The sequence below is a fragment of the Mauremys mutica genome, chromosome 8 (genome assembly GCF_020497125.1).
Source record: "Mauremys mutica isolate MM-2020 ecotype Southern chromosome 8, ASM2049712v1, whole genome shotgun sequence".
Taxonomy (NCBI): Eukaryota; Metazoa; Chordata; order Testudines; family Geoemydidae; genus Mauremys; species Mauremys mutica.
Window position 1 is genome coordinate 28816858 of NC_059079.1, and position 25018 is coordinate 28841875.

The window sequence follows — 25018 nt, forward strand, 5'->3', positions numbered from 1 at the left end:
AACCAGACCTAACTTCACCCTTTCCTCAAACTGGGGTAAATAAATGCCCAGAGGCAGGCCTGGCTTCCCGGTCAACCATAACATGTCTAAATGGAAGTATTCCAGCTTTACTTCTCCAACTGCTTCAAGTTCAGACAGAGATATTCACTAGCTCAGCCAGGGTAGGAGTGTCGACAAACAATAATAAACACCTTTGTTCTGAGGGAAGCAGCTGAAGTTTCCTTCGCAAAGCAGGTGCACATTGCTATGGCTACTGAGATGTATATTGCCAGAGACACAGAATAGCTAACTGGACATCAGTAGTGATAGATTCTGCCCCAGCTTTGCCACTGTCTTGGTCATACAGTAAGAGCAAATCAGCTAAACTTTGTGTCTTAAGTGTCCCCATATGCGAAATGGTCCTTACCTTTGAGATCTACTGATAAGTGTTGTGATCATTTTGTAAGACAGTGGCTAAGCATTATCAGAAGTACAGATCTTGGTTGGTACCATTCTCCTATTTCCACTGGACTGTAAATTAAGTCACTTGATTGGTGCTTTCCCCAAGCATTCTGTATGTGCATCAACAGACACATGTACAAATATATAAATGACCACACTTTTCTTATGGAAAAGCAGTTTGCGTAGTTGTGAGTTGGGTAAGATTTCTTGACATGTTTCTGTGTTATCTTCATTTGCATCTAACTTCTTCATTATCTGGGACAGTAGAAAGGCCACAAAGCTCAAAGAGAGTCTGCCTGTGAATTCTATTATGTTCTCTAACATCTAGGTTTTAAATCCCTTCTGGTAGTAAGAAGCCCGGCAGAGTGTAAAGCACGGCACTACCACCTTCATGAAGTATACTGGAAAAACACACAAAAATGGGGAACTCAAGAAATTGTAGTTTATTACTAAATAAGCGTTTCAGGGCTTATCCATGGAGTTCTTTGGGAGTTTTATCTGAGTAAAGACTGCAGAACCTGAGGCTCATCTCTTGTAGGCCATGAAAACCTATTAGAAGAAATGCTCATTTCCATTTTGCTAGAACTACGCTCTTCTAATCCCTGCATTTAACTTCCCTGGTCATGGGGAATTCACATACTAATCCAGCTCTTTAAGAATCTTTTACAACGCTAAGTCTGACAGAAGGATGCACTTGAATATTATTATATAAACAGATATGTGAATAGGCACAGTATATAACAAACAAAATGTTTACAGGACACCAAAATATTACAGGATGTTGACATAACCCATTTAAATGCAAACACGGCAACACAATCATTCAAATTGCAAAATAAATTTTGTTTACCTGCAGCGAGATCCCTTATACAAGATCTCTGAAAAGGGAAGCTTTAGTATAATTAAACAACTCATGAGCTTGACATTAATTCAAGTAATTCGTTACAGGTCATCTGATTACTGTGTTCTAATGTTAAGATATTAAAGTTTATATTAATTTTGATAAAGGAATGTGTTTGCTGCATAAAATGTTAATGCAATATTCAGACCAGGAAATACGACTGTACATTAAAAAATAAAAAAAACCAAAGACATTTCCACCAAATACTTTTGCATAATGGAGCCTTTTGTAGTCTATATTGTAAACACAGAGAATTTAAGAAATAGTCTGGTTTACCAAAGAATATTTATACAAAAATATTTTAATACTAAATATATTTATACAAACTATATGGAAACTGATTGTCCAAAACTGTCAGCATATCTTTGTAACATACCAAGAACAGCCATCAAAAACACTGGTTTTCAAAGTTGCTTACAAAAACAGATGTAAAAATGCTATTGCATTAATTTTTTTAAAATCCTATATGAATGCAAATGCAATCTAGAAAACAAAATTCTCCAAGTGACTGAAAAAAAATTTCTGCAAACCACTAGAGTATCTATCGAACAATTAATATATTCTGCCAAAACATAGATCTGTACAGTAGATATCTTAAATGAAAGTATGTTATTAAATAACCACTTACAAGACTTGATCACATTTATTCTGAATTCAAATTTTTATTTAGAATTAAAATTTATAGTTTAAAAATTATACACATTCTGTATAAAAGTTTAAAAAAATACATTGATTTATTGATAAATGTGTCAGGTTAAATTTACATTTAAAACAATATTGTATTGCATATTTTAACACTTATAACAAAAATAAATTAATGAGAATGAATAAACCATTTGAAACCATGCTAAGATATTCCTTTAGAAAAAGGTAGTAAAATTGTACCCTAATTCTCAATGCCATTCTACTGTAAATAAATTATAATAAAACCTGGCAATATATAGAAGACTGTACTAGCTAAAAGCACTTACCAGAGGGCATTAGGAAAGATATGGAAGGATGCAGACATAGTGAAAAGAAAGAAGAAAATTAAATCCTATACTGCTAGTTGATTAAGACTGGATGTTTGGATTCTCAGTAAAAATGCTGTGAGTTTGTGCCCTTTTGCTTGTTATGATGTTACAAAGGTGGCTTGGGATTTTTTTTTAAATTTAACAAATATTTCCTCAGCTTTTTTTATTTTAGAAATTCAGTTACCTGCCATGGAAGACTCTAGATGATGGGAGGTATGACTGTATTATGAGATCACAGATACCAAGGAAATGAAACCTGATTAATTGAGAGGGGATGTGATTTTCCTTCTGACTCTTTAAAACTCTTGATTTTGTTTGTTTTGGTTAACACTTATTTAATTAAAACACTGGGGTAGGGGGGACTGCCTTTCATAGGTATTTATCACCTCCAAGTTCCCAATGAACATCTGAATCAAGCAAGATGACCTTTAAAGGTATTAAAGATTTAACAGTCTGCTATTTCTAAGGTAAAAGAAAAAGCACACACACACCCAAAATAAAAGCTTTAAAACCCAAAACCCTTTCAGACCTTCTTCATACGTCAGAAAGGATTAAAAAAAAAATAGCATAATCCTTTCCATCCCCCTTCTTTGCTTGAAGGGCACCTTTACAGGGAACAGACAGGTTCACTGGAAACACTTAGGAAATGCTGGAATACTTCTTAAAATTAAACTGGATGGTTTATTAATGTAGTTAATAGTCAACAGCTGTGAACTGAAGCACAACATGTGACACAAGGTCATTTATATTAATCATTCACTATGTCCTCTCTCGGCACATATTTCTGTGCGTAAAATCAAATGCTACATTGCTCAAGCGAATCCTTATTTTGGCATCACAATGTGGAGCTATTTAGAAACGATTTCCTTATCTAATTCAGACTTCCCGCTTCCCAATATAACTATACAAACATGTACATAAATATATACAAACAAGGTTAGAAAAATATTTAATTTTTGCAGGTTTAAATAATTACTGAAAAGTGTTAATACAGGAATACAATAATATTTTGTACAGCTAAACTTTTATATATGTATAAAAAGCATTATTTCATAGCAGCCTTTGCATTGCAAATGAAAAGGTGACATAGATGGTAGAATGGGATCTACCTAAAGTTCATGCTGCAAATCACAGGCCAAGAAACACTAATCCTCTACTAAGAGGAATGTCTGTACCAGGTATAAAGTTTCAGGAACGAAGAGTGCTGTTGCTACACAGAGCAGACAAAGATGGCACCTTCGCTCCTGTCACATACTGTCCAAGCATCATAAGTGCATAGTACCTTGACGGTGTGAGGGGGGAAAATCACTTCTTCCTAACATCATTTCGCATAGTCTAAAAGGCCAACTTAAATCACTGAGGGTGAGGCCAATGTATTCTTCTAATGAGAAGAAAAATTATCCACAATAATGGATTGGCTAAATTGGATTTGTTTATCCAAGGGAGGCCACAGATTATTCCACAATGCATTAAAAAAACCACAGACAGACTTTTTTGAGGAGGCGAGTGGAGGAACAGGGAGGTATCAACAGCAGGTATTGTGCAAGGAAATTAGTAAGTAATATTTAGTTTGTTTTTGTTGAGTTCCCGCTCCAAGTTTCCTATCAGAGTATCAATACTTTCTTGCAGGTCTTTGAGGTTTACTCTGTGGTCCACTGCTGCATCTATTGTTTGCATTGTCAAATAGGTCTGAAATGTATGCTCTTTAGACCTGGATTTTGCGTGTTCAATCAGTCTATCTGGTCCATCTACTTTGCTGCAATCTTCCCCACTTTCTGTATCTTCTGAAGGAACATCATCATAGTCTGCTTCATTTAGTGTCTCCTTTGGATCCAAAAAGTAGTTTTCCCCACAACTGCTCCAGTCTCCCGCGTAGCGATTACTTGAGGGACTGTCTAGTCTGGCTGGTCTGGGCCTACGTACCCCTGACATTTCAGTACTGCTCAAATCCAACATCTGAGGCTGCTGCTTCTTGGGTCTCAGATAATTCAATGACGACTGGTTCCCTGGAAACACGTTTGAGTATGTTGATTCTTTGGCAGCTGAACATTGCACTAGAACAAAGAAGATGTTTAATGAAAATCGTAACAATCATACTGCTAGTAGAGACCAGCCACGAAAGGTTGTCCATTTATTTCACTCTACTTTACACACTCAAAACATGCATTAATACATGCAAACTTATGGCCAACACATTCCACTATTATTTTTTTCTGCCATTGTCTGACATCACTTAGATTAGAAGGAAAAATCTAATGTAAAGCCCAGTTTTGAAGATTCATGCCATATTTAATCCGCAATTGAAAAAGTGTATTTAAAAACAGAAAACTTCCAGAGCATTGATTAACTCACGCAGCTGAGTTAATCGCCATCTAGCTACGGTCAAATAAAAGCAAACAACTTAGCTCACAGGCCTCTTCCAAACTAAATGGTGTAACAAAACACAGGCGCAGCATGTAGAAGTTAAAAACACAATAAAAATACCACTGAGAAACACCTAGAGAAGCTGAAGGCACATCAGAGTTGAACTCTTGCATTTCTTTTTTGTCTGAAGTTTTATGCACTACCAATAGAAGCTCTTTTGTATTAATTTATCTAAGCAGCCATAACTCCATGTCAAAGATAAAATACACTCAAACAGGTTTGACGGTTTGTTACCTGAACTCATGATTACACAGCATAAGTTACTAAGACTCCTCCTCTGTTATCGGCTTCCTATGGTAAACAGTACAAATATTTTTACTGACCCATGCCTCCTAAATATCTGAATTTTTTTCTGCTGTGCAGTGGACTATTACCTCTTGAAATTAAACAAGCAGGTTATGCATTCTCTTTCACTGCTAGAAATGTAGCATACACAAATACCTAGAGATCGGGAAGATTCCAAATCGGTCTCTTTTTAATTAATGTCCTCTATATTTAAGCATAAACATAAGAACGGCCATACTGGGTCAGACCAAACGTCCATCCAGCCCAGTATCCTGTCTACTGACAGTGGCCAATGCCAGGTGCCCCAGAGGGAGTGAACCTAACAAACAGGTAATGATCAAGTGATCTCTCTCCTGCAATCCATCTCCACCCTCTTGACAAACAGAAGCTAGGAACACATAAAGGTCTCAGTCCTGGGAGGTCTCAAATATTCTCCTCTCTGGACCCATAACTGGTCTCTATGCAAGACATTAGTCTCATTTTAGGTATACCACAGTAATCTTCAATAATTTTCTTGGCTTTTTGTTTTATTTTACATTAACAAAAGTCTTTCTGTTTGGACTTTGCTCCATTAAGATGAAGGGTCCATGGATTAACAATAACTTGCCAGCTTTACACTCTCCCACTGAACAAGGACCATTTGTTTTCACTTGGAAAAATAAGGAAATTAAAGTATTGCACAACACTATGTTTATTATGAAATTTGCTATATCTACAGGTAGATTAAGTTTAAGAGACTAGACTGTGATCTTTCCTTCTTGAGTCAGATTTTTTTTTACCCTCAGAAGAATGATTTACATTTAAGCATTCATCTTTTACTTTAGTTTCACTGCAGCCATGGTTCTGCACAGTTCTTGTAAACCAAAGCTACTGTACATTATTGGTTAAAACCCCACATCTTAATTTGCAACTAGAAAACATGGGTTGTATTTCATTTCTGTAGGCTGAATTAGCCAAAGCTATAGCAGGCAGCTCCATTATTAGTCAATGACTGCTGAGTCATTATGCTAAAGCACATCCACAATGAAACAGGTGTACATTTGTTTCATCTTGAAGGAACAGGACTCCTGGCCCCCTGAGTGTGAAGGCAGTGCCATAACATGATCATTGCCAGACTAGAAGAATATGGAAGACCAAGCACGGCCATTTATCTTTTTGATAATCAGCTGTTCCAGTTCTTCTGATGGGGACATCTCCTCAGGGCCTTCAACTGGCTTCATAAGATTGCTGCGACAGTCAGAAGTAACACTGGCTCCCCACAAAGTGCTGGTCTAATGGCTGAGAATATCTGACTGGCAGTGAGCATTAGAAATTTCAATATCCAAAACAAAACCACCCCAAACCAAACAGATGAGAATTTGCATACTTATACTGGGTTATTCTTCCCCTACACAATTTAAATTTCCTAACAAACTCATTGTTTCTATTGCCAGGATATAAAGCCTAAGTAGGTGCTCACAGACAGATGAGTGCTGCAGTTGTTGTAGACCTTAAAATGGCATTAGCCTCCGGTGCAGAGTGATTTTGTGCCAGACATTTTTGTCAGCAGCAGCACTGATCCTAGTGATATTCCCAGGGTGGAAGTTATTGCTTGTGATAGTGATAAAGAGGTACACACGAAGGCTGAGTCACTGTCTCTCCCACATTATTATTTATACTTATCAGTATCTAATGTAGCACGGGAAACCTTGGGGTACTTTTAAAAAACATTTCTCCATGGTTCTTCAGAAATTTGGAATTTTTATGGTAATTTCAAACAGGCCTGCAGAAGATTCTTGTATTTCCCTCTACTTGTTTATTCATCCTACCCCTCGCATTTCACAGCTTCACCCAAAGACAGATTACACCTTCTCAAACAATTCTCTTACTTCAATCATTCTAACAACTCTCAATGGATAACCACCAGAGTTACTAGCTAGATAAAGCAGCACCCACTTTGAGATCTTCCCCCAAGAAAATACGAGCTAGGGCAGTGGTTCTCAAAGCTGGTCTGCCACTTGTTCAAAGAAAGCCCCTAGTGGGTCGGGCCAGTTTGTTTACCTGCCACGTCCGCAGGTTTGGCCGACTGCGGCTCCCACTGGCCGCGGTTCGCCGCTCCAGGCCAATGGGGGCTGCGGGAAGCAGCGCGGGCCGAGGGATGTGCTGGCCGCCCTTCCTGCAGCTCCCATTGGCCTGGAGCAGCGAACCGCAGCCAGTGGGAGCCGCAATCAGCCGAACCTGCGGACGTGGCAGGTAAACAAACCGGCCCAGTGGGCCAGAGGCTTTCCCTGAACAAGCGGTGGACTGGCTTTGAGAACCACTGAGCTAGGGTACACCTGGTAGAGTTACAAGATTAATATTTAAAAATTTGATTTTCATATACTTTTACTTCAAAATATATTAGTAAAAACAAAAACATTAATAAACTTTTGAAGTTCACCTTTATTCCCACTTATGTAGTTATCATGTAATAAACTGCATTCATTGTGCCCATATGCCTGACCTGCACTTTGTCTGCTAATCCATCTCCCCCTCCAGGAGAAACACTTAAAGTGGTATCATCTTAAACTTAAAATGGCTTCAAACGGCCATTAACTTTTATTTATTTATTCTTGCACAACTTGCCAGAGAAATATTTAATTCTTTCCTTCACACAGTCCTGAGTTCCAGGATTCCTTCCTGGTGGTTTCTGGAATTAAATGCTTTCAGAACCATCCAGTTAGAAATTGGGCAGCTCTCTCTGTTGTGAGTTGTCTGCAGATAGAAAGAGCTAGAGAACCACTGCTATACATCACTGGAAAAGGGGAGATTCCCCATTTTCTAAAAGGTATAGCATTTTTATTCTATCCTGAGCAGACGATAGATATCAACCTTGAATTCAATTGTGACATTATGATGTATGGGAAAACTATTTTAGGTAAATTTTTATGTTTTGTAATAATTATGATTTTCCTCTCCTTCCTGGTCCTGTATTTTGACTCTTGGTAGTAAGATTTATTGGCAAAGAGATACACAAATATTTATTCTCAAACATTTCTGAAACAGATTTTCTGTAATAAGCGTGGCATATACAGAATATATGATGGCCTTCATACTTCACTTATACCTGAATCACTTGCCATCCCAAACACATGCCACAGTATACCCTCAGACATTTCTTATCTATTTGCTGTTAATCTTACATAAAAGAACAAGGATTTCTTCTGTTTGAGTTAAAAAAAATAATCTCTGCTGGTTTAAACCTCATATCAAGTAGTTTTATCCCATATTTCAATGGTTACTTCACTGCAAATCAAATAGTTTCCCAAGAGGCTTTAGTATGTCCTAAAGGCAAAACAGATGAGAAAATATTTCATGAAATCACTAGTGTTAACCTCTGCAATCTCAAAAATAAAAATGTTCATTCTGTGCACATTTGAGAAACACGCATTAACAAGCAGGTAGGTAATGGAAGAGATTACTTCTGATCACTGTCAAAAATCAGATGACTATGAAATTAAGTGGGCTTCAATGATTGTTCATGTCAGGAAACGAGATATAGCAGACCTTCATCTTCCACCCACTTACGTATCTCTAGGTGACTGATGGATTCTGTTGGCCAGGGAATATTTAACTTTATAAAAAGATACTAAAGAACCCCACAGTAATCTTCTCAAACTCCAGTTTACAACCATAAGACTACAATAGCTGAGCCTGTTACTGTGGATTACTGTAGTGTTTTCATAAGGGAAGACGCCAGTTCAATAGCTAGCTCCTAAGCAGGAGAGAAAGTTCAAAAATAATTCATAAGGCGACTAATCCAAAACCCACTGTAGTTAATGCAAGTCTTTCCATTGACTTCAATGGGCTTTGATCGGGTCTCTGAATACCTGAGGAAATGAGAAGTTGGCAACATCCTTCCACCTCTGAAGCACAGATCTGAACAGAACTATGACCTTCACTTGCATTCTGGCAGGTTCATTAAAAATAACAAAGTTTCACTTCCCTTCTACTACAGCCTGTTCCCAAGAGCTGCTAAGCACATGAAACCCACAATGAAGTGAATGGGAGTTATGGGTGCCCTGCACCTCTCAGAATTCGCTCATTACCTATCTCCCCAAAGCCTTCTGCTACACAGTTGTATAAATGGAGTCTCAAATTCTGTCTGGGGCTTCTAGCCACTACTGTAATAGAAATAACAATAATTCAGCAGGTCTGTCTATGAAATTTAAGAACCCATAAAACCAAAAGAATCTATACCTGTTCAGGCCAAAGCCGGGAAAATGCCAAACACATCAGAAACCCAAGTTAGGTCATCTGTAGGAGCATTACCCCATTAGGTGAGGTTTTTTGCCTTTTGTCTATTTCTATTATCACAGTTGCATGAGAACACCACACAAAATGCACTAAAACAGCTTTTTTTATGTGCACTTTTAAATCTTGTCATTTTCAATTGGTAGAGAGATCACCAAAGCACAGGATCTACCACTGAATGATACATTTTAATAAAATAACAGTTGGATACAATAGATAATAAAATTACTGTGGTCTCTTTAATCACCAAGTTGTATGTTGTGACATATTAACCTATGACTGAGAAGAGTCCCAATACCATTTGTATACCCCATAAACCAGGGGTCGGCAACCGGTGGCTCGCGGCTCGCCAGGGTAAGCACCCTGGCGGGCCGGCCCGGTTTGTTTATCTGCCGCGTCAGCAAGTTCGGCCGATCGCGGCTCCCACTGGCCGTGGTTCGCGGTCCCAGGCCAATGCGGGAGGCAGGAAGCCGCGGCCAGAACATCCCTCGGCTCGCGCTGCTTCCTGCCTCCCGCATTGGCCTGGGACCGCGAACCGCGGCCAGTGGGAGCCGCGATCGGCCGAACTTGCCGACGCGGCAGATAAACAAACCGGGCCGGCCCGCCAGGGTGCTTACCCTGGCGAGCCGCGAGCCACCGGTTGCCGACCCCTGCCATAAACCATACTCTATAGTCACACAGTAAAAGATTTGGTTATATTTTAGGATCTGACGATGTTGCTTTCTCATCAGACAGAATTTTTCATAAACTTTATTACCTGGCCATAGCTGGAGCAAATAATGAAGAACTTCTATGTGTTTTTTGAAGTCCAGGGCACTAGCAAGCTCTTCTGAATCTGTAAAGACTCTGTTATTATGGTTTGAGGTCTCCTGCCTCTGGCTCAGTAAGACAGGCCCAAAACACACAGCTAAATTCTGGCACGTCATCTTATTTACTTCATGATAAGACGCCACCAATTTCAGGTGATCCAGCAGCATCTTTAGGGTTGCCTAAAATGAAAAGTTAAGTTTCAGGTAACTAGATACAGCAAAAATACAGTCCGTTATCATCCCATGGCTGTTGTTCAACAGTGCTATTTTCAAGGGTACTTGTCACATACCCTACAACACAATCACTTGCAGTAGCTAAGCACTGAACATCAAGTTGCATTGGACTCCATTACAGTGCAGGCTGGTTAAGACAGATGTGTTGGGTAAAAAATTTCTCTCTTACATGACCTCTGATGTACGTGTATAGATTTTCTTACAGTGAAAAGAGGACACCAGAGAAAGGAAAGAAACTGAAGAAGCAGCAGGGACATAAGAAGTCAGTCTGGCTTGATAAAAATAAAAATTGGCCTCTATCAGTTTTCTGGCCACCCAGGTCTGCCTTAAGTGGAAATGACTTATTAGAATTACACCTTTTTCAGCATTCAAAATGCTTAGCTTCCAAAGATTATTTTGCAAAGGGGCAGTGTCTTTCATTTAACATTAAGGAACAGATTCTGGTGCTTTTACTCATATTGTCTAGCTCCCTACCCCAGTGGTAGTTCCACTGAACAAAGTGGGACTAGAAGAATACGATACTACTCAACATGCGTTACAGATGGCCGAATCTGGCTCTACATGAGTTGAGAATTCTTTAGAACTGCTGGATTGTCAGCCACGGTCACTCAAGTCCTATGTACTACGCCCCTTAGTTAGAAGGGCAACTTCTAGGAATAGTTGTAATCTTGAAGAAAGGGGCTTTGTTTATGAATGTGCAACCCCATAAACACCCCAAGGAGGGGTTAGTATCTGCTCAAAATGTTCAAGGCTGCTCCTTTAATCTCTCCTGAAGAACACAGATCGTCAGGAAGAGAGAATGGTACCTCAGGCAATACATCACATACTCATAGGCCAGGGTGGCCAAACTTACTAACCCTCCAAGCCGCATAGATAATCTTCAGAAGTTTGAGAGCTGGGTGTGCCTGTGTGGCTCAAGCTTCAGCTCGTAGGGAGGGGAGTCTCGGGGCTGAAGCCTTGAGCCCTGGCAGTCATGCCCCACCAACATGCTGCAGGGCAGAAGCCACAAGCTTCCCCCCGCCCCAGTGAGGTAGGTGGAGAATGGGAGAAGGTAAATGGAGGGGCTCTGTGAGCTGCACTTTAACTGTAAAAGAGCCACATGTGGCTCAGCCACGCCTGCCATAGGATGTGCACCTCAGAGCAATGGCACTGTAATGTTATGTGTTAAACGGTAGGACCAAGAAGTTAAGCAGCCTTTGAACTATCAAACAGAACAGAACAGATGTACAAACACAGAAGCAGGACCTGCTCCTTTCACCACCTCAGATGCAGTCCTCCTCGATGGAGAATGAGCATTCATTTCTGCAACACAGACTATCTGCTGTCCAGGGGATTATTTTATTACTAAAGCATCCATCCTGAATTCTGGGCACTTTACAACACAAAAGTGAAAAACCAACAAACAGCTGGCAATCAAATCAATAAAAATTTCTTAAAAGGAACATTAATTCATCTTTTAAATTAAGGTAATAAAATACTTAACACAAGCACATTTGCTGGCTAAAGGTTAAACATTTACTATGTTCTACTTTGCTTAAAAGCAATTTGCTTGTCCATTTACAGTACACACATTAAACAATCAAGTCAGTTCTCATTCTTTAGTTTTTCTGTTAACAACCTTTAACGTTTACTCTTGTAAAATATATTTATGCCAACATTAAACTAGGTTAAAGTTTTATTGCACTGTTGTTAATAATAATTCAGCAAGAGGGATTTACAGAGTGCCTTTCAGACTGAATCCTCCCACAGCACTCCACAATCTATATACAGGGTTCACTTTGCCTGTCAAGGATATGCTGATTGCAGTATTCTCTTGGATGGAACACGGCAGCTATTACATTACAACATATGGCAGCTTATAGCCCTATCTCATATGTTTAGAGAAGAATGCAGTTACTCAGGTAAGCATTGGCCAGGATACCCAGGATAACACAAACAGCGATGAGACTTTAATACAGCTCATAGTCAGGATCTCCCTTTTAACAATTTTAAAAAATACCCGTATGCCATTTTTAAGTCCGTTTTGTACACCGGAAGAGGTAAAACATACAAAGTACAAGTTAAACCCAGCAATACAGACCCTAAAGTAAAAGGCAGCTTGAAAGTGTTATCTATCAAGTGGGTATTTGGGTTACAGATAGAAAGCATAAGAGCTCAGAGGCATTTATGTGTAGTCTAATAAAGAGTTCCTTCCCTTTCTGCAACTGGCGATTTATTATCATTTTAGCTGGCCAATAGTACTCACCTTTTCAACATCTGGCAGACAATCCAAAAGGGCCACCGTATGCTCAGAGTCACTTGGGTCATTTTCACAACCGCTTGCTGTCATTTTCAAGGGATTTTTCATCATGGCATCTAACACTGTTTCATAGAGCTGCTTAGTTATCAGGGGAGAAGGCAGCTCTCTTAGATAATCCTTGAGGACACCTTCACAAAAGAGACAGGAACAGATGCATTTAACAAGCTGCAGACTCTCACATTGCAGAATTTCTTGGGAGTGGTAAGGCACATAACCTGCACTCCTCCCACAAGAGAATTCGCCAGGCTGTTTTCTAAATCTTACATTTGCAGGGAGGAAATAAGAATAGGCTAAAATCATATTATTTGGGGAGCTCCCAAAGGCTTGAATTACTGGGACTGTCATTGCCCGATGATGGTATTTCATTACTTCATAATATTTTGAGGCTCTGGAAACTTTTTCAAGTATGCTTATAGCACTATTAGTACTAGACTTACCTCAGACCTCTCTCTTTTATATTTACTGTAGTATCTAAGCCAGGTGTGGGCAAACTACAGCCTGCGAGTTGGATCCGGCCCACCAGCTGTTTTAATCCGGCCCTTGAGCTCCTGCTGGAGAGCAGGGTCTGGAGCTTGCCCCGTGCCAGCCGGGGAGCAGAGTCGGGGGCTGCGCCACGCAGCTTCCGGAAGTAGCGGCATGCCCCTCCCCAGCTCCTACGCTTACAGGCAGCCAGGGGCCTTCGCTCTGAACGCTGTCCCCGTGTCTAGCACCACCCCCACAGCTCCCATCGGCCAGGAAGAGCAGCCAATGGGAGCTGCAGGGGCAGTGCCTGCGGACAGGGCAGCATGCAGAGCCACCTGGCTGGGCGCAGAGCCATCTGGCCACGCCTCAGCATAAGAGCTGGAGAGGGGATATGCCACTACTTCTGGGAGCCACTTGAGGTATGCCTGCACCCCTGAGCCTCTCCCTTGACCGCCCCAATCCCCCTCCTATACTCTGAATCCCTCGATCCCAGCCTGGAGTACCCTCCTGCACCCCAAACTCCTCATCCCCCAGCCCCACCCCAGAGCCCCCACCCAACTCTCCTGCCCCAGCCTGGAGCCCCCTCCCGCACCCTGAACTCCTCATATCTGGCAACATCCCAGAGCCTGCATCACCAACCAGAGCCCTGACCTCCTCCCACACTGCAACCCCAATTTTGTGAGCAATCATGGCCCCCCATACAATTTCTAGTCCCAGATGTGGCCCTCAGGCCAAAAAGTTTGCCCACCTCTGATCTAAGCTCTTCACAATCTTTAAATGAATTTATCTTCACAACATCCCTGAGAGGTAGGAAAATACTATTATCCCCATTTTACAGATGCGGAATAGATGACGCTGCAGCATCCCAGGCTTTAGCATGGGCTGTACAACCCTGTCTGGAACCCTGGGTAATTACCCAGGTGGCTAGCTAGGTTAAATCACAGCCTGTGGTTGCAGTGTACACATACCCTCAGTGATTTGCCCAGAACGTTTGTGGCAGAGCAGCAAAGAATCCTGTGGCACCTTATAGACTAACAGACGTTTTGCAGCATGAGCTTTCGTGGGTGAATACCCACTTCTTCGGATGTGGCAGAGCAAGACTTAAACCCAGGTCTCCCAAGCCAGTCCCCATCCATTGAACTATCCTTCCTCTATTTTTGCAGTGCCAGTATACAGAGCACTTTAGAAACTGCCTATGTTGCGCACAGTAGGAGCAGTAATGACTGCTAACATGAGAGCATTTTTCTTCTCCATGATAAAAATCTCTCCAGTTCTAACAGGTCACAAATGCATTCCACCAAAAAAGACGGTTACTCACCTGTAGTAACTGGTGTTCTTCGAGATGTGTTGCTCCTATCCATTCCATTGTAGGTGTGCGCGCCGCGCGTGCACGGCTCTTCGGAACATTTTTAGCCTAGCAACTCCGGCGGGCCGGCTGGCGCCCCCTGGAGTGGCGCCGCCATGGCGGCGCATATATACCCCAGCCGGCCCGTCCGCTCCTCAGTTCCTTCTTGCCGGCTATTCCGACAGTGGGGAAGGAGGGCGGGTCTGGAATGGATAGGAGCAACACATCTCGAAGAACACCAGTTACTACAGGTGAGTAACCGTCTTTTCTTCTTCGAGTGATTGCTCCTATCCATTCCATTGTAGGTGATTCCCAAGCCTTACCTTAGGCGGTGGGGTCGGAATGAGACGTGGCGGAGTGTAATACCGCAGAGCCGAAGGCTGCGTCGTCTCGAGATTGCTGCACCAACGCGTAGTGGGAGGCGAAGGTGTGGACAGAAGACCAGGTGGCCGCTCTACAGATGCCCTGGATGGGGACGTGGGCCAGGAAAGCGGCCGATGAGGCGTGTGCCCTCGTCGAGTGTGCGGTGAGTCGGCACGGGGGTACGCGAGCAAGCTCGTAACACGTTCTGATGCAGGACGTCACCCAGGAAGAAATCCGCTGCGAGGAAACTGGCTCGCCCTTCATGCGGTCGGCTATTGCCACAAACAGCTGGGTCGAACGCCGAAAGGGCTTCGTGCGGTCGATATAGAACGCGAGAGCTCTGCGGACGTCGAGGGTATGCAGCTGTTGTTCCCGAGGCGAGGCATGCGGCTTCGGGAAGAAGACCGGGAGGAAGATCTCCTGGTTGAGATGGAAGGCCGACACCACCTTGGGGAGGAAGGCCGGGTGTGGTCGGAGCTGCACCTTGTCCCCGTGAAAGACGGTATACGGGGGACCCGCCGTCAGGGCGCGGAGCTCTGAGACCCGTCTGGCGGATGTGATTGCCACGAGGAAGGCCACCTTCCAGGTAAGGTGGAGAAGAGAGCACGTAGCGAGGGGCTCGAAAGGTGGGCCCATGAGCTGGGCGAGGACCAGGTTCAGATCCCATGTCGGAGCAGGAGGACGCACCTGCGGGTAGAGACGGTCTAACCCTTTAAGGAATCTTGATACCATCGGGTTGGAGAAGATAGAGCGACCTCCTATAGCTGGTCGGAAAGCTGACAGCGCTGCCAGGTGCACCCTGAGGGACGAGATTGCAAGACCTTGACCTTTGAGGTACCAAAGGTAGTCAAGGACAGTCTGGATGGGGGCCGAGAAAGGGTTGCTACCTCTCTGGTCGCACCAGAGGGCAAAGCGCTTCCACTTGGCGAGGTAAGTAGTTCGCGTTGAAGGTTTCCTGCTTTCAAGCAGAACTTGCTGCACCGCTGCGGAGCAATCTCTCTCTGCGTCGGTTAACCACTCAGGAACCAAGCTGTAAGATGCAGCGATTGCAGGTTCGGGTGACAAAGCCTGCCGAGGTCCTGGGTTATGAGGTCCGGCCACAGCGGAAGGGGAATGGGTTCCCGAATCGACAGCTCGAGCAGCAGGGTATACCAGTGCTGTCTCGGCCAGGCCGGAGCGACGAGTATGATGCGGGCGCTGTCTCTCCGGATCTTGAGTAACACTCGGTGGACGAGCGGAAACGCGTAGAGAAGAGACTCTGTCCATGACAGGAGAAACGCATCCGAGAGGGAGCCTGGAGCTTGACCTTGGAAGGAGCAGAACCTGTGGCATTTGCGGTTGGTCCGTGAAGCAAAGAGGTCTATCTGGGGAAAGCCCCACCTCTGGAAGATGGAATAAGCGACATCTGGGCGAAGGGACCACTCGTGAGAGGCGAAGGACCTGCTCAGGCGGTCGGCCAACGTGTTCTGCGCTCCCGGCAGAAAAAACGCTTCGAGGCGAATCGAGTGGGCTACACAGAAGTCCCAGAGGAGCAATGCCTCGTTGCAGAGTGGGGAGGACCGTGCTCCGCCCTGTTTGTTGACATAAAACATGGCTGTGGTGTTGTCCGTGTAGACCGCTACGCAGCGGTTCTGTAGGTGAGCGCGAAAGGCGAGACAAGCTAAGCGGATGGCTCTCAGCTCCCGGACGTTGATATGGAGGGAGAGCTCCTGGGGTGACCAGAGACCCTGGGTGTGTCGGTCTCCTACGTGAGCTCCCCAGCCGAGTGCCGAGGCGTCCGTCGTCAGGGTGATCGACGGACGAGGCGGGCGGAACGGAACTCCCTCGCAGACCGTTTCCGGGTCCAGCCACCAGGTGAGCGTCTGGAGAGCGGGCCTTGCCACCGTTACCACCATGTCCAGGGGATCGCGATGAGGGCGGTACACCGACGCCAGCCACATTTGGAATGGGCGAAGTCGCAGCCTGGCGTGTGCGGTCACAAATGTGGCCGCTGCCATGTGACCCAGGAGGCGGAGGCAGGATCGTACCGTCGTCGTCGGAAAGGCCTGCAGTGCCCGAATGAGGGAGGCCAACGTCTCGTGCCGAGTGCGAGGGAGGCACGCTCTGGCCAGATTGGAGTCGAGGACCGCTCCTATAAACTCCACTCTTTGCGCTGGAACTAAGAGGGACTTCTCGGCATTGACCAGCAGGCCGAGAGACCGGAACAGATGTAGAATCTCGGTCACCTGATGCGCCACCAGCTCGTGGGAGCGGCCCCGAATAAGCCAGTCGTCGAGATATGGGTAGACGTGGATGCGACGACGGCGGAGGGCTGCGGCAACGACCGCCATGCACTTGGTGAATACCCTCGGCGCGGTGGAAAGGCCGAAGGGGAGTACTGTGAACTGGTAATGTGCTCCGTTGACCATGAAGCGGAAGAAGCGTCTGTGGGGGGGGTAGATTGCCACATGGAAGTAGGCATCCCTCATGTCGAGGGCAGCAAACCAGTCTCCAGGTTCCAAGGAAGGGATAATGGACCCCAAGGTTACCATTCGAAACTTGAGCTTGCACAGGTATCTGTTGAGCTCCCGGAGGTCTAAGATGGGACGAAGGCCTCCTTTCGCCTTGGGGATGAGGAAGTATCTGGAATAGAATCCCCTGCCCCGCCTGCTGGGAGGCACCTCCTCGATGGCACCCACGCTCAACAGAGACTGGACCTCCTGTAAGAGGACTTGCTCGTGAGAGGGGTCCCTGAAGAGGGACAGGGAGGGTGGGTGGGAGGGAGGGGGCGAGATGAACTGTAGGCGGTAGCCGTATTGGACAGTGCTGAGGACCCAGCTGTCTGATGTTACAGATGACCACGCCTGGAGGAAGTGGGAAAGGCGATCGGAAAACAGAAGGGGTGGATTCTGATTGGAGAGAGGTTGGCGGCCCTCGGGCGTCCCATCAAAAGGGCGTCTTTGGGCCTTGAGGGGCCTTGGACGATCCCTGGGCTTGGTTACGCCGCCCGCCCGATGGTCTGCGGCGGAAGGGGGCTGAGCGCCGATTATTAGGCGGACGAGGTCTGTTATACTGATAGGGCCGATACGGTTGACGCCGGAAGGATCGCCTCTGGGTGGCCGGCGTGTGCATCCCTAATGTGCGGATCGCCACTCTGCCGTCCTTCAGGGTCTGAATGCGAGTATCAGTTTTTTCTGAGAACAGACCCTGCGTCTCAAAGGGAAGGTCCTGGAGCGTATATTGGACCTCCGGCGGCAGAGTCGAGGACTGAAGCCATGCAATGCGACGCATGGTTACCCCTGATGCTATGGTCCTGGCACCCGAGTCCGCTGCATCCACCGCTGCCTTAATCAAGGTACGGGAAGCCAGCTTTCCTTCCTCCAGCAGCGCCGAGAATTCTCGGCGGGAATCCTGCGGGGTGAGCTCTGTAAATTTCCCTAGGCAGCCCAAGATGTTGAATGTATATCTTGAGAGCAGGGCCATTTGGTTGGCGATGCGGAGTTGGAGTCCGCCCGCTGAGTAAATTTTCCGGCCTAACAAGTCCATGCGCTTGGACTCTTTCGACTTTGGCGCAGCGGCGGGCTGTCCGTGTCGCTCCCGGTCATTGACAGAATGGACAACGAGAGAGTCCGGAGCCGGGTGAACATAAAGGTATTCGTACCCCCTCGGGGGGACCGAATACTTTCTCTCAACTCCGCGTGCCGTAGGCGGGACGGAGGAGGGCGACTGCCAGATAGCGGCGTTGTTCTTTTGAATTGTCCGGATGAAGGGGAGTGCCACCCTCACGAGGGCCTCCGCTCCCACCACGTCTGTGATGGGGTCATCTACCTCCTGGACTTCTTCCACGGGTAGGTTGATGGCCTTAGCTACCCTTCTGAGAAGGTCCTGGTGTGCCTTGATGTCGAGCGGCGGAGGTTCCGACGGTGCCGCCCCTGCGACCGCCTCATCGGGGGAGGAGGATGAGGAAGGACCGGGTAGCACTTCTTCCGGTGCCTGCTCCGTGTCTGCGGGAATAGGTGCCCGCGTTTCATGGCCCAAGTGCGTGCCGTGGGCGGCGGCCTGTGGAGTGGGGGACGGAGGCGGCCTGCTGACCGTGGCTACCGGTACCGACCGCACCGAGCCTGGCTGTCGCGGCGGAAGGGGAGGACCCAGTTCATGTTCGGCCCAAGGCACCCAAAATCCCCATTGCTGAGGTCCATGCTCTGGGGGGAGGGACCCCGCCCGGAAGTCAATGGCGCTGCCCTCAGGGGACGCGACTGAGGGCTCTCTTGATTGGCAGGGGGGGGCCGACGCGGTGGCCGGGCGGACGTCCGGTGCCGGAGTGAAGTGTCCCCGCGGTGCCGACGGGCGGTGCCGGTCGTCATGTGGTGTAGCCGGCGAACGGGACCTGCGCGTGGCTCGGTGCTGGGAGGTCGACCGGCGGTGCCGGGAGCTCGACCTTCGGCCTCGGGAGGTTGACCTTCGGGCCCGGGAGCTCGACCAGCGGCCCCGGGAGCTCGACCCGCGGCGTCGGGAGCGCGAGCGACGGTGCCGGGAGCTCGACCGACGGTGCCGGGATGCGGATCTGGACCGCGTGCGGCGGCGCCTGGAGCGGCTTCGTGACTCTCGACGCCTGTCGCGGTGCCTGGAGCCGGACCTGGTGCGGTGCCGGCGACTGGGCGACCTGGATTTGGAGCGTCGTCGGGAGTGCGACCGGTACCGCGACTGGGAGCGGTACCGGGACTGCGACCGGCGAGGGGACGGTGAGCGTCGTCTCGACGTGGATCGTCGTGCCCGGTGCGGCGGAGATCGGTGCCGTGACCGAGACCGGGATCGAGATCTGGCGGCGGTGCTGCGATCAGCTCGGTCGGCCGGGGACGGGGGGCGCATCATAAGCGGCTTCCCCATAGATTTGAGAGTCCGCACCGGTGGCAACGGCAGCTGAGCGCTTGCATCAGCGGTAAGGTCAATCAAGTGTCTTGCTGTCGCGAACGCCTCGGGCGTGGACGGCAGCCTCAGCTCCTCCTCGGTAGGTACCGGGGAGCTGGGCGGTGCCGGACTCGACGGACCTTGCGGCGCCGGAGTCGACGGCACGGTGCACGTTTTGTGCACAGCCTCAGCCTGCACCGTTACAGTCGGAGGCGGCTGGGCTAACGGTCTCTTGTGCTTCTCAGAGACCGTTTTCGGCACTTTGCGCTTCTTCCCCGGGGAGGGGGAGCGGTGCCGAGTCTTCGGTGCCGGGTGCCGAGGTGCATCGGCACCGGGGCGGCTGGGAGCGGTCGGCGCGCCGCTAACTGAGGCAGTCTTTGGCGCCGTCGGTGCCGGTGCCGGCGGTTGGAGTGCTGACTCCATGAGGAGTTGTTTTAAGCGTGAGTCCCGCTCCTTTCTCGTGCGAGGCCTGAAAGCGACGCAGATGGGGCACTTGTCCGACCGGTGCGACTCTCCAAGACAGCGGAGGCAGGAGTCGTGCGGGTCACTCACCGGCATAGACTGCTGGCAAGCCGCGCAGGGCTTGAAACCCGCCGGTCCGGGCATAAGCCCGCACCGGGGCGGAAGAAGAGGGCTAACCCCTCTAATTCCCTAATTACTATCGTAACACTAACTATAGAACTATTAAGAAGACTTAACAACTATAACAACTATATACACTAACTAACGGAGAACGCTAAGCTGTGGAGGAAAGCAGATCACTCCACTGTTCCTACTAGCCGTCACGGGCGGAAAGAAGGAACTGAGGAGCGGACGGGCCGGCTGGGGTATATATGCGCCGCCATGGCGGCGCCACTCCAGGGGGCGCCAGCCGGCCCGCCGGAATTGCTAGGCTAAAAATGTTCCGAAGAGCCGTGCACGCGCGGCGCGCACACCTACAATGGAATGGATAGGAGCAATCACTCGAAGAAGAACTTGTCATATGCAATTCATACCAGTATAAAATTCACACACAAGAATGAAGATCCATTGCTTTATTTTGATGCAGAGCTCTCTTTCTCCGACATTTTCATAGTCCAGGACACACTAAAAATTTGAAAACACTTTAAACACCCCCATTAATGACAGAACTTTAGCTGCCCCAGAATGAGTTATCTTCCTCTCTCAATGCAGGATTATTCATACAAACAATGCTTCTCATTGGTGTTCAGGGCAAGTTTACAAGTGCATCAAAATTGGGAGTCTGCCCTCACTGGGGTAAAATTGCTCACTTGCTCTTCCCCGGTCTCCTTTTGTTCTGCTCCACGCTACTTGCTGGCTCTGCTGCATGACAGTGCAATAGAGCCTTTGTTAGGCTCTCAACAGTGCTATTTATTACACCAGCTCCTCTGCGTTGGTGGTTCTACCACCTTCTGTAAAAGACACTGTCCTTCCAGAACAGCAGCAGTGCGGTACTACTGTCTAGCATTATTCAGAGCCAGAATACCAAGAGAGAAAATAGAATAAAAGTTCTTAATTACTCAAATAACTACTTTGCCTTTACATTCACTTACACTGAGGCCCACAGAGAGTGTTTTATCTAGGTGAAGGCACCAGAGGATGCCTAACATATGAAAGGTGCCTGGTACTCCCAGAGGAAAGATGTATGTATGGGGTGAGCCCATGCACACATGGAAAATGCATGCTATCAGTGATCTCATCCACAGCTCTCGCAAGGGTAAGTTGGAGAATGTCAATCCAGGATTCTGCCATTTACAAGAAGTAAGGAAGGAGCAGAAAAGAAGCTGCTAGTAGCTTTCCCACATATCTGCTGTCTCAGGAAGGGAGAGCTATAGTAACTAGGAATGACCTAAATCTCTCTGCTACACCAAAGCCTAGTGACACATGGCTTCATGTGTGCCTGGTGATTAATTCCTTTCCTATTCATCTCATTGTTTCTTATTATGGTTTATAAAATGTGCCCGATGGCCAAGAATCAATAGAAGGCCATGCTCTGTGTACTAACACTAATCCAAAGCAGAAAAGAGCAGCCAATCCCTAAAACAAAAAACATCAACCCCACCCAACGTCCCACTTTCTAATCACCTGGAGCATTTATAGCTGCTGCACTTGTCAACAAGTAGATCAATGGTCACAGAATGATACGGCTACAGCAGCCATTCCCATTCATTGACATTTCCACTCAGCACCTCTTTGGCAACTATATGCCCAAGCCCAAGAAATGCAGACCTCCTGCAACACTCACTAAACATAAGAATGTACCAAGATCACAGGGCTTGTCTACACTAAGCAGCTTTTAGCGACAAAGCTGTGTCGACACAGCCTTGTCGCTAAAAATCAGCGTGTGTGAACGCTCTCTTTGGTATTTTGTCAGCACTTTTGCCAACAAAATACTTTCAGCCCCATGAGCGGCATTAGCTTTGTCAGCAGGAGAGTGCACCTGCCGACAAAGCCGTGTTCACACTGCCACTTGCGTCAGCAAAACTTTTGTCTTTCACAGGTACTTAAAAAAGCCCTCCTGTGAAAGACAAAAGTTTTGTCGACAATGTTGCAGTGTAGACGAGCCCACAGACATTTGCAGCAGTGAATGCAAGGACCTACTTCTGCACATTTTCTTGATCCCAGAAAACAGTAACTAGTAGAGAATTATTGCTATTAAGGGCTTGGCTACACTTGCAGATGTAGAGCACTGAGAGTTATACCTGCCTTTGGAGACCGCAGCAGGGAAAATGCTGCCATGTGTTTACACCGTCAGCTGCAAGCGCACTGGCATGGCCACATTAACAGCTCTTGCAACGCCACAAAGAGCAGTGCATTGTGGTAGCTATCGCAGTGTGCAAGTGGCTGCAACGTGCTTTTCAAATGGGGGGAAGAGGGGATGGAGTATGACAGTGAGCGTGTTGTGTGTATGTGGGGGGAATGTGTGTGTGTGTTTTGGGGGGCTGAGAGCGTGTTAGCATGTTGCCTTGTAAGTTCAGACAGCAGCAGAGCTCTCCTCCTCGCCCCCCACACTCACAACAGCAGCATTCCACACTAATGGTTTGCTTTGTCCTGGAGCAGATAAGCATGCAGGATGTGAGAAACGGAGCTTTGAAAGAGGATATCTGCATGCCTGCAGCCGATTTCAAAACAAGAGTGGCCACTTGACTTCAGGGGATTATGGGACGTTTCCGGAGGCCAATCACAGCACAGTAACGCACTGACACTGGGGCGTTTCAGCCAGGGCACAGCAAGCTTTATGCTTCTCGTGGAGGTGTATTACCAGGAGTGCTCCAGCTGCAGCATCCAGGCACTCTACGTGCCTTGCCAGTGTGGACACATCGGGAGTTAGGGCGCCCGAGGCTGCTTTAATGTGCTCTAACTTGCAAGTTTAGCCAAGCCCATGCAGGGACACGCAGATGACCATTTATAAAAGTCATTTTGGACAGGATTGGGGTAGAAAGAGAGGAGGAAAAGGAGAAGAGAAATGTGATTCTGTGGGATGCCAACAGCCAGGAAGCATTTCATTATACCTGCTTCTCTATGAGCCTCTCCGTCTGCCTAAAATAGAATCAAGGGCAAGGGTACCGGGGAAGTGGGTGTGAGGAGTTAACCTCAGCATTTGCAAATTTTTGTAAACAGGTCTAAACTCCTGGCTAATACTTCAGGATGAGTACTATTTCAATTGCTTACAGAAAAAACAAGAGCACTAATCATAGCCACTTGGAAACGACAAACACATGCCTGGTATCTAGAAGCAAAAAACCACAGTATTACAAAAACAAAGAAACCACCTAAAGATGTGTAGGTTTTACTTCTCTCTCCACCCTACCTCTTTTGCCACTCATTTTAAAAAAACTAATTAAAAAAATGACTCTCGGTGCTACAAAATGTCCAAGCACAGTATATCATACAAACAACCACTTTAATTAAGATACAGCTCAGTTAAACATATTATAATCTGATATTTCATTTTAGCTAAAACTCCTTTACATAAAGTGTTACCATAATTAACCTAACAAATGCAGCCTCCACTTTGGTTAGTGGCAGCACCTGGCATGATAGAGCTGGAAGCAGGAAATAAGAGAGGTATAATTTTAAGTATCTGCTAAACATAGGACATGTCACTCCCCAAACCATGACAAAAATACCATCACTTTTGTGTTCTTTAACAAAGCAAGAGTTGTCACAAATCTCAGTGCCAAGCCTGCTCTATGAGCCAGCTGTAAAGTAAACTGTCTCATTAAATATTTTGTTAAAAATTAATTTCGCATAAATACAGAGAGTGGGGAGATTTAATTTTTCCTCCTTAGATGGTCTTCATACATGGAGTATAACTAGAACAACTATTATCAATCTTTGTTCTTATTTCTTTGAAAGAAAAGTAAAAAAGGAAAATGTACTGCATTGAAACCAGGTTAAGAAAGAACAGTTAAAATTGTAGCAAGTCAGAAAATGGGGAAGCTAAGATTCCAAAGAGTAACATTAACTCGCCTCCCATTACACAAATGTACTATTTCCTAGTCCTGTTTTTCTGATCAGTGCAACATGGGCAAATTAACGCTGCCCTTGAAAGCACAGCTGATTTGTTCAAGTTTTAGCTGTATAACTATCAGGGCATTAATAGTTTTTAACATTAACTCTCCTAGGTTTTTAAAGCCTATAAAAATAAGAAAGAAAGGAAAGAAAGAAAGGGCAGAGGAAAAAGGGAAAAAAATAGATCTGGAGCTTTTCAGTTTGAGAAGATTATAAACTCCTTGAGACAAACAGTCCACACTTGAAGCCAAGTTCTGCTCCCATTGAAAGCAATGTGAATTTCAAAATTTACGTCAACAGGAGCAGGCTCTTACCCACAGACATGCTAAATGGGTGTGCATTCCTCAGACATGCATCTAATGTTATATCACGCACACTCAGTACACAGTATTCAACCCAACATATATTTAAATCAAAATTTTTACTCTTCCTTTAAATTTGTAAACACATCCTTTCAAGGGTCCATCTCAAGATTCAGGTTACAGCTTCTTTATTGCTGTGGTCCTCTTCAGAAAGCAAGGCTGTTTTTATATTACATATATTATTGTTTAACAGTGTGATTTTTATATATATATATATATATATATATAGCTGTCAAGCAATTAAAAAATTAATCACAATTAATCGCACTGTTAAACAATTGAATGCCATTTATTTAAACATTTTTGGATGTTTTGTACATTTTCAAATATATTTATTTCAACACAGAACACAAAATGTACAGCGCTCACTCTACATTTATTTTTTATACAAATATTTGCACTGTAA

General features: G+C 46.0%; 1 protein-coding gene across 6 annotated transcripts in view; it reads right to left on the bottom strand.

Annotated features, from left to right (window-relative positions):
* Nucleotides 1-2489: 2489 nt before the first annotated feature.
* The window catches only part of SYDE2 (synapse defective Rho GTPase homolog 2), an 84165-nt gene continuing 61636 nt past the window's right edge, over nucleotides 2490-25018 (bottom strand). For all 6 annotated transcript variants that reach the window (XM_045028701.1, XM_045028700.1, XM_045028704.1 and 3 more), the window contains 3 exons: nucleotides 12625-12806; nucleotides 10094-10325; nucleotides 2490-4409 (listed from right to left, as the gene is read on the bottom strand). In XM_045028701.1, coding sequence (XP_044884636.1) covers nucleotides 3907-4409; nucleotides 10094-10325; nucleotides 12625-12806 — 917 coding nt within the window. In that variant the 3' untranslated portion in view covers nucleotides 2490-3906. The remainder of the gene's footprint in view (nucleotides 4410-10093; nucleotides 10326-12624; nucleotides 12807-25018) is intronic.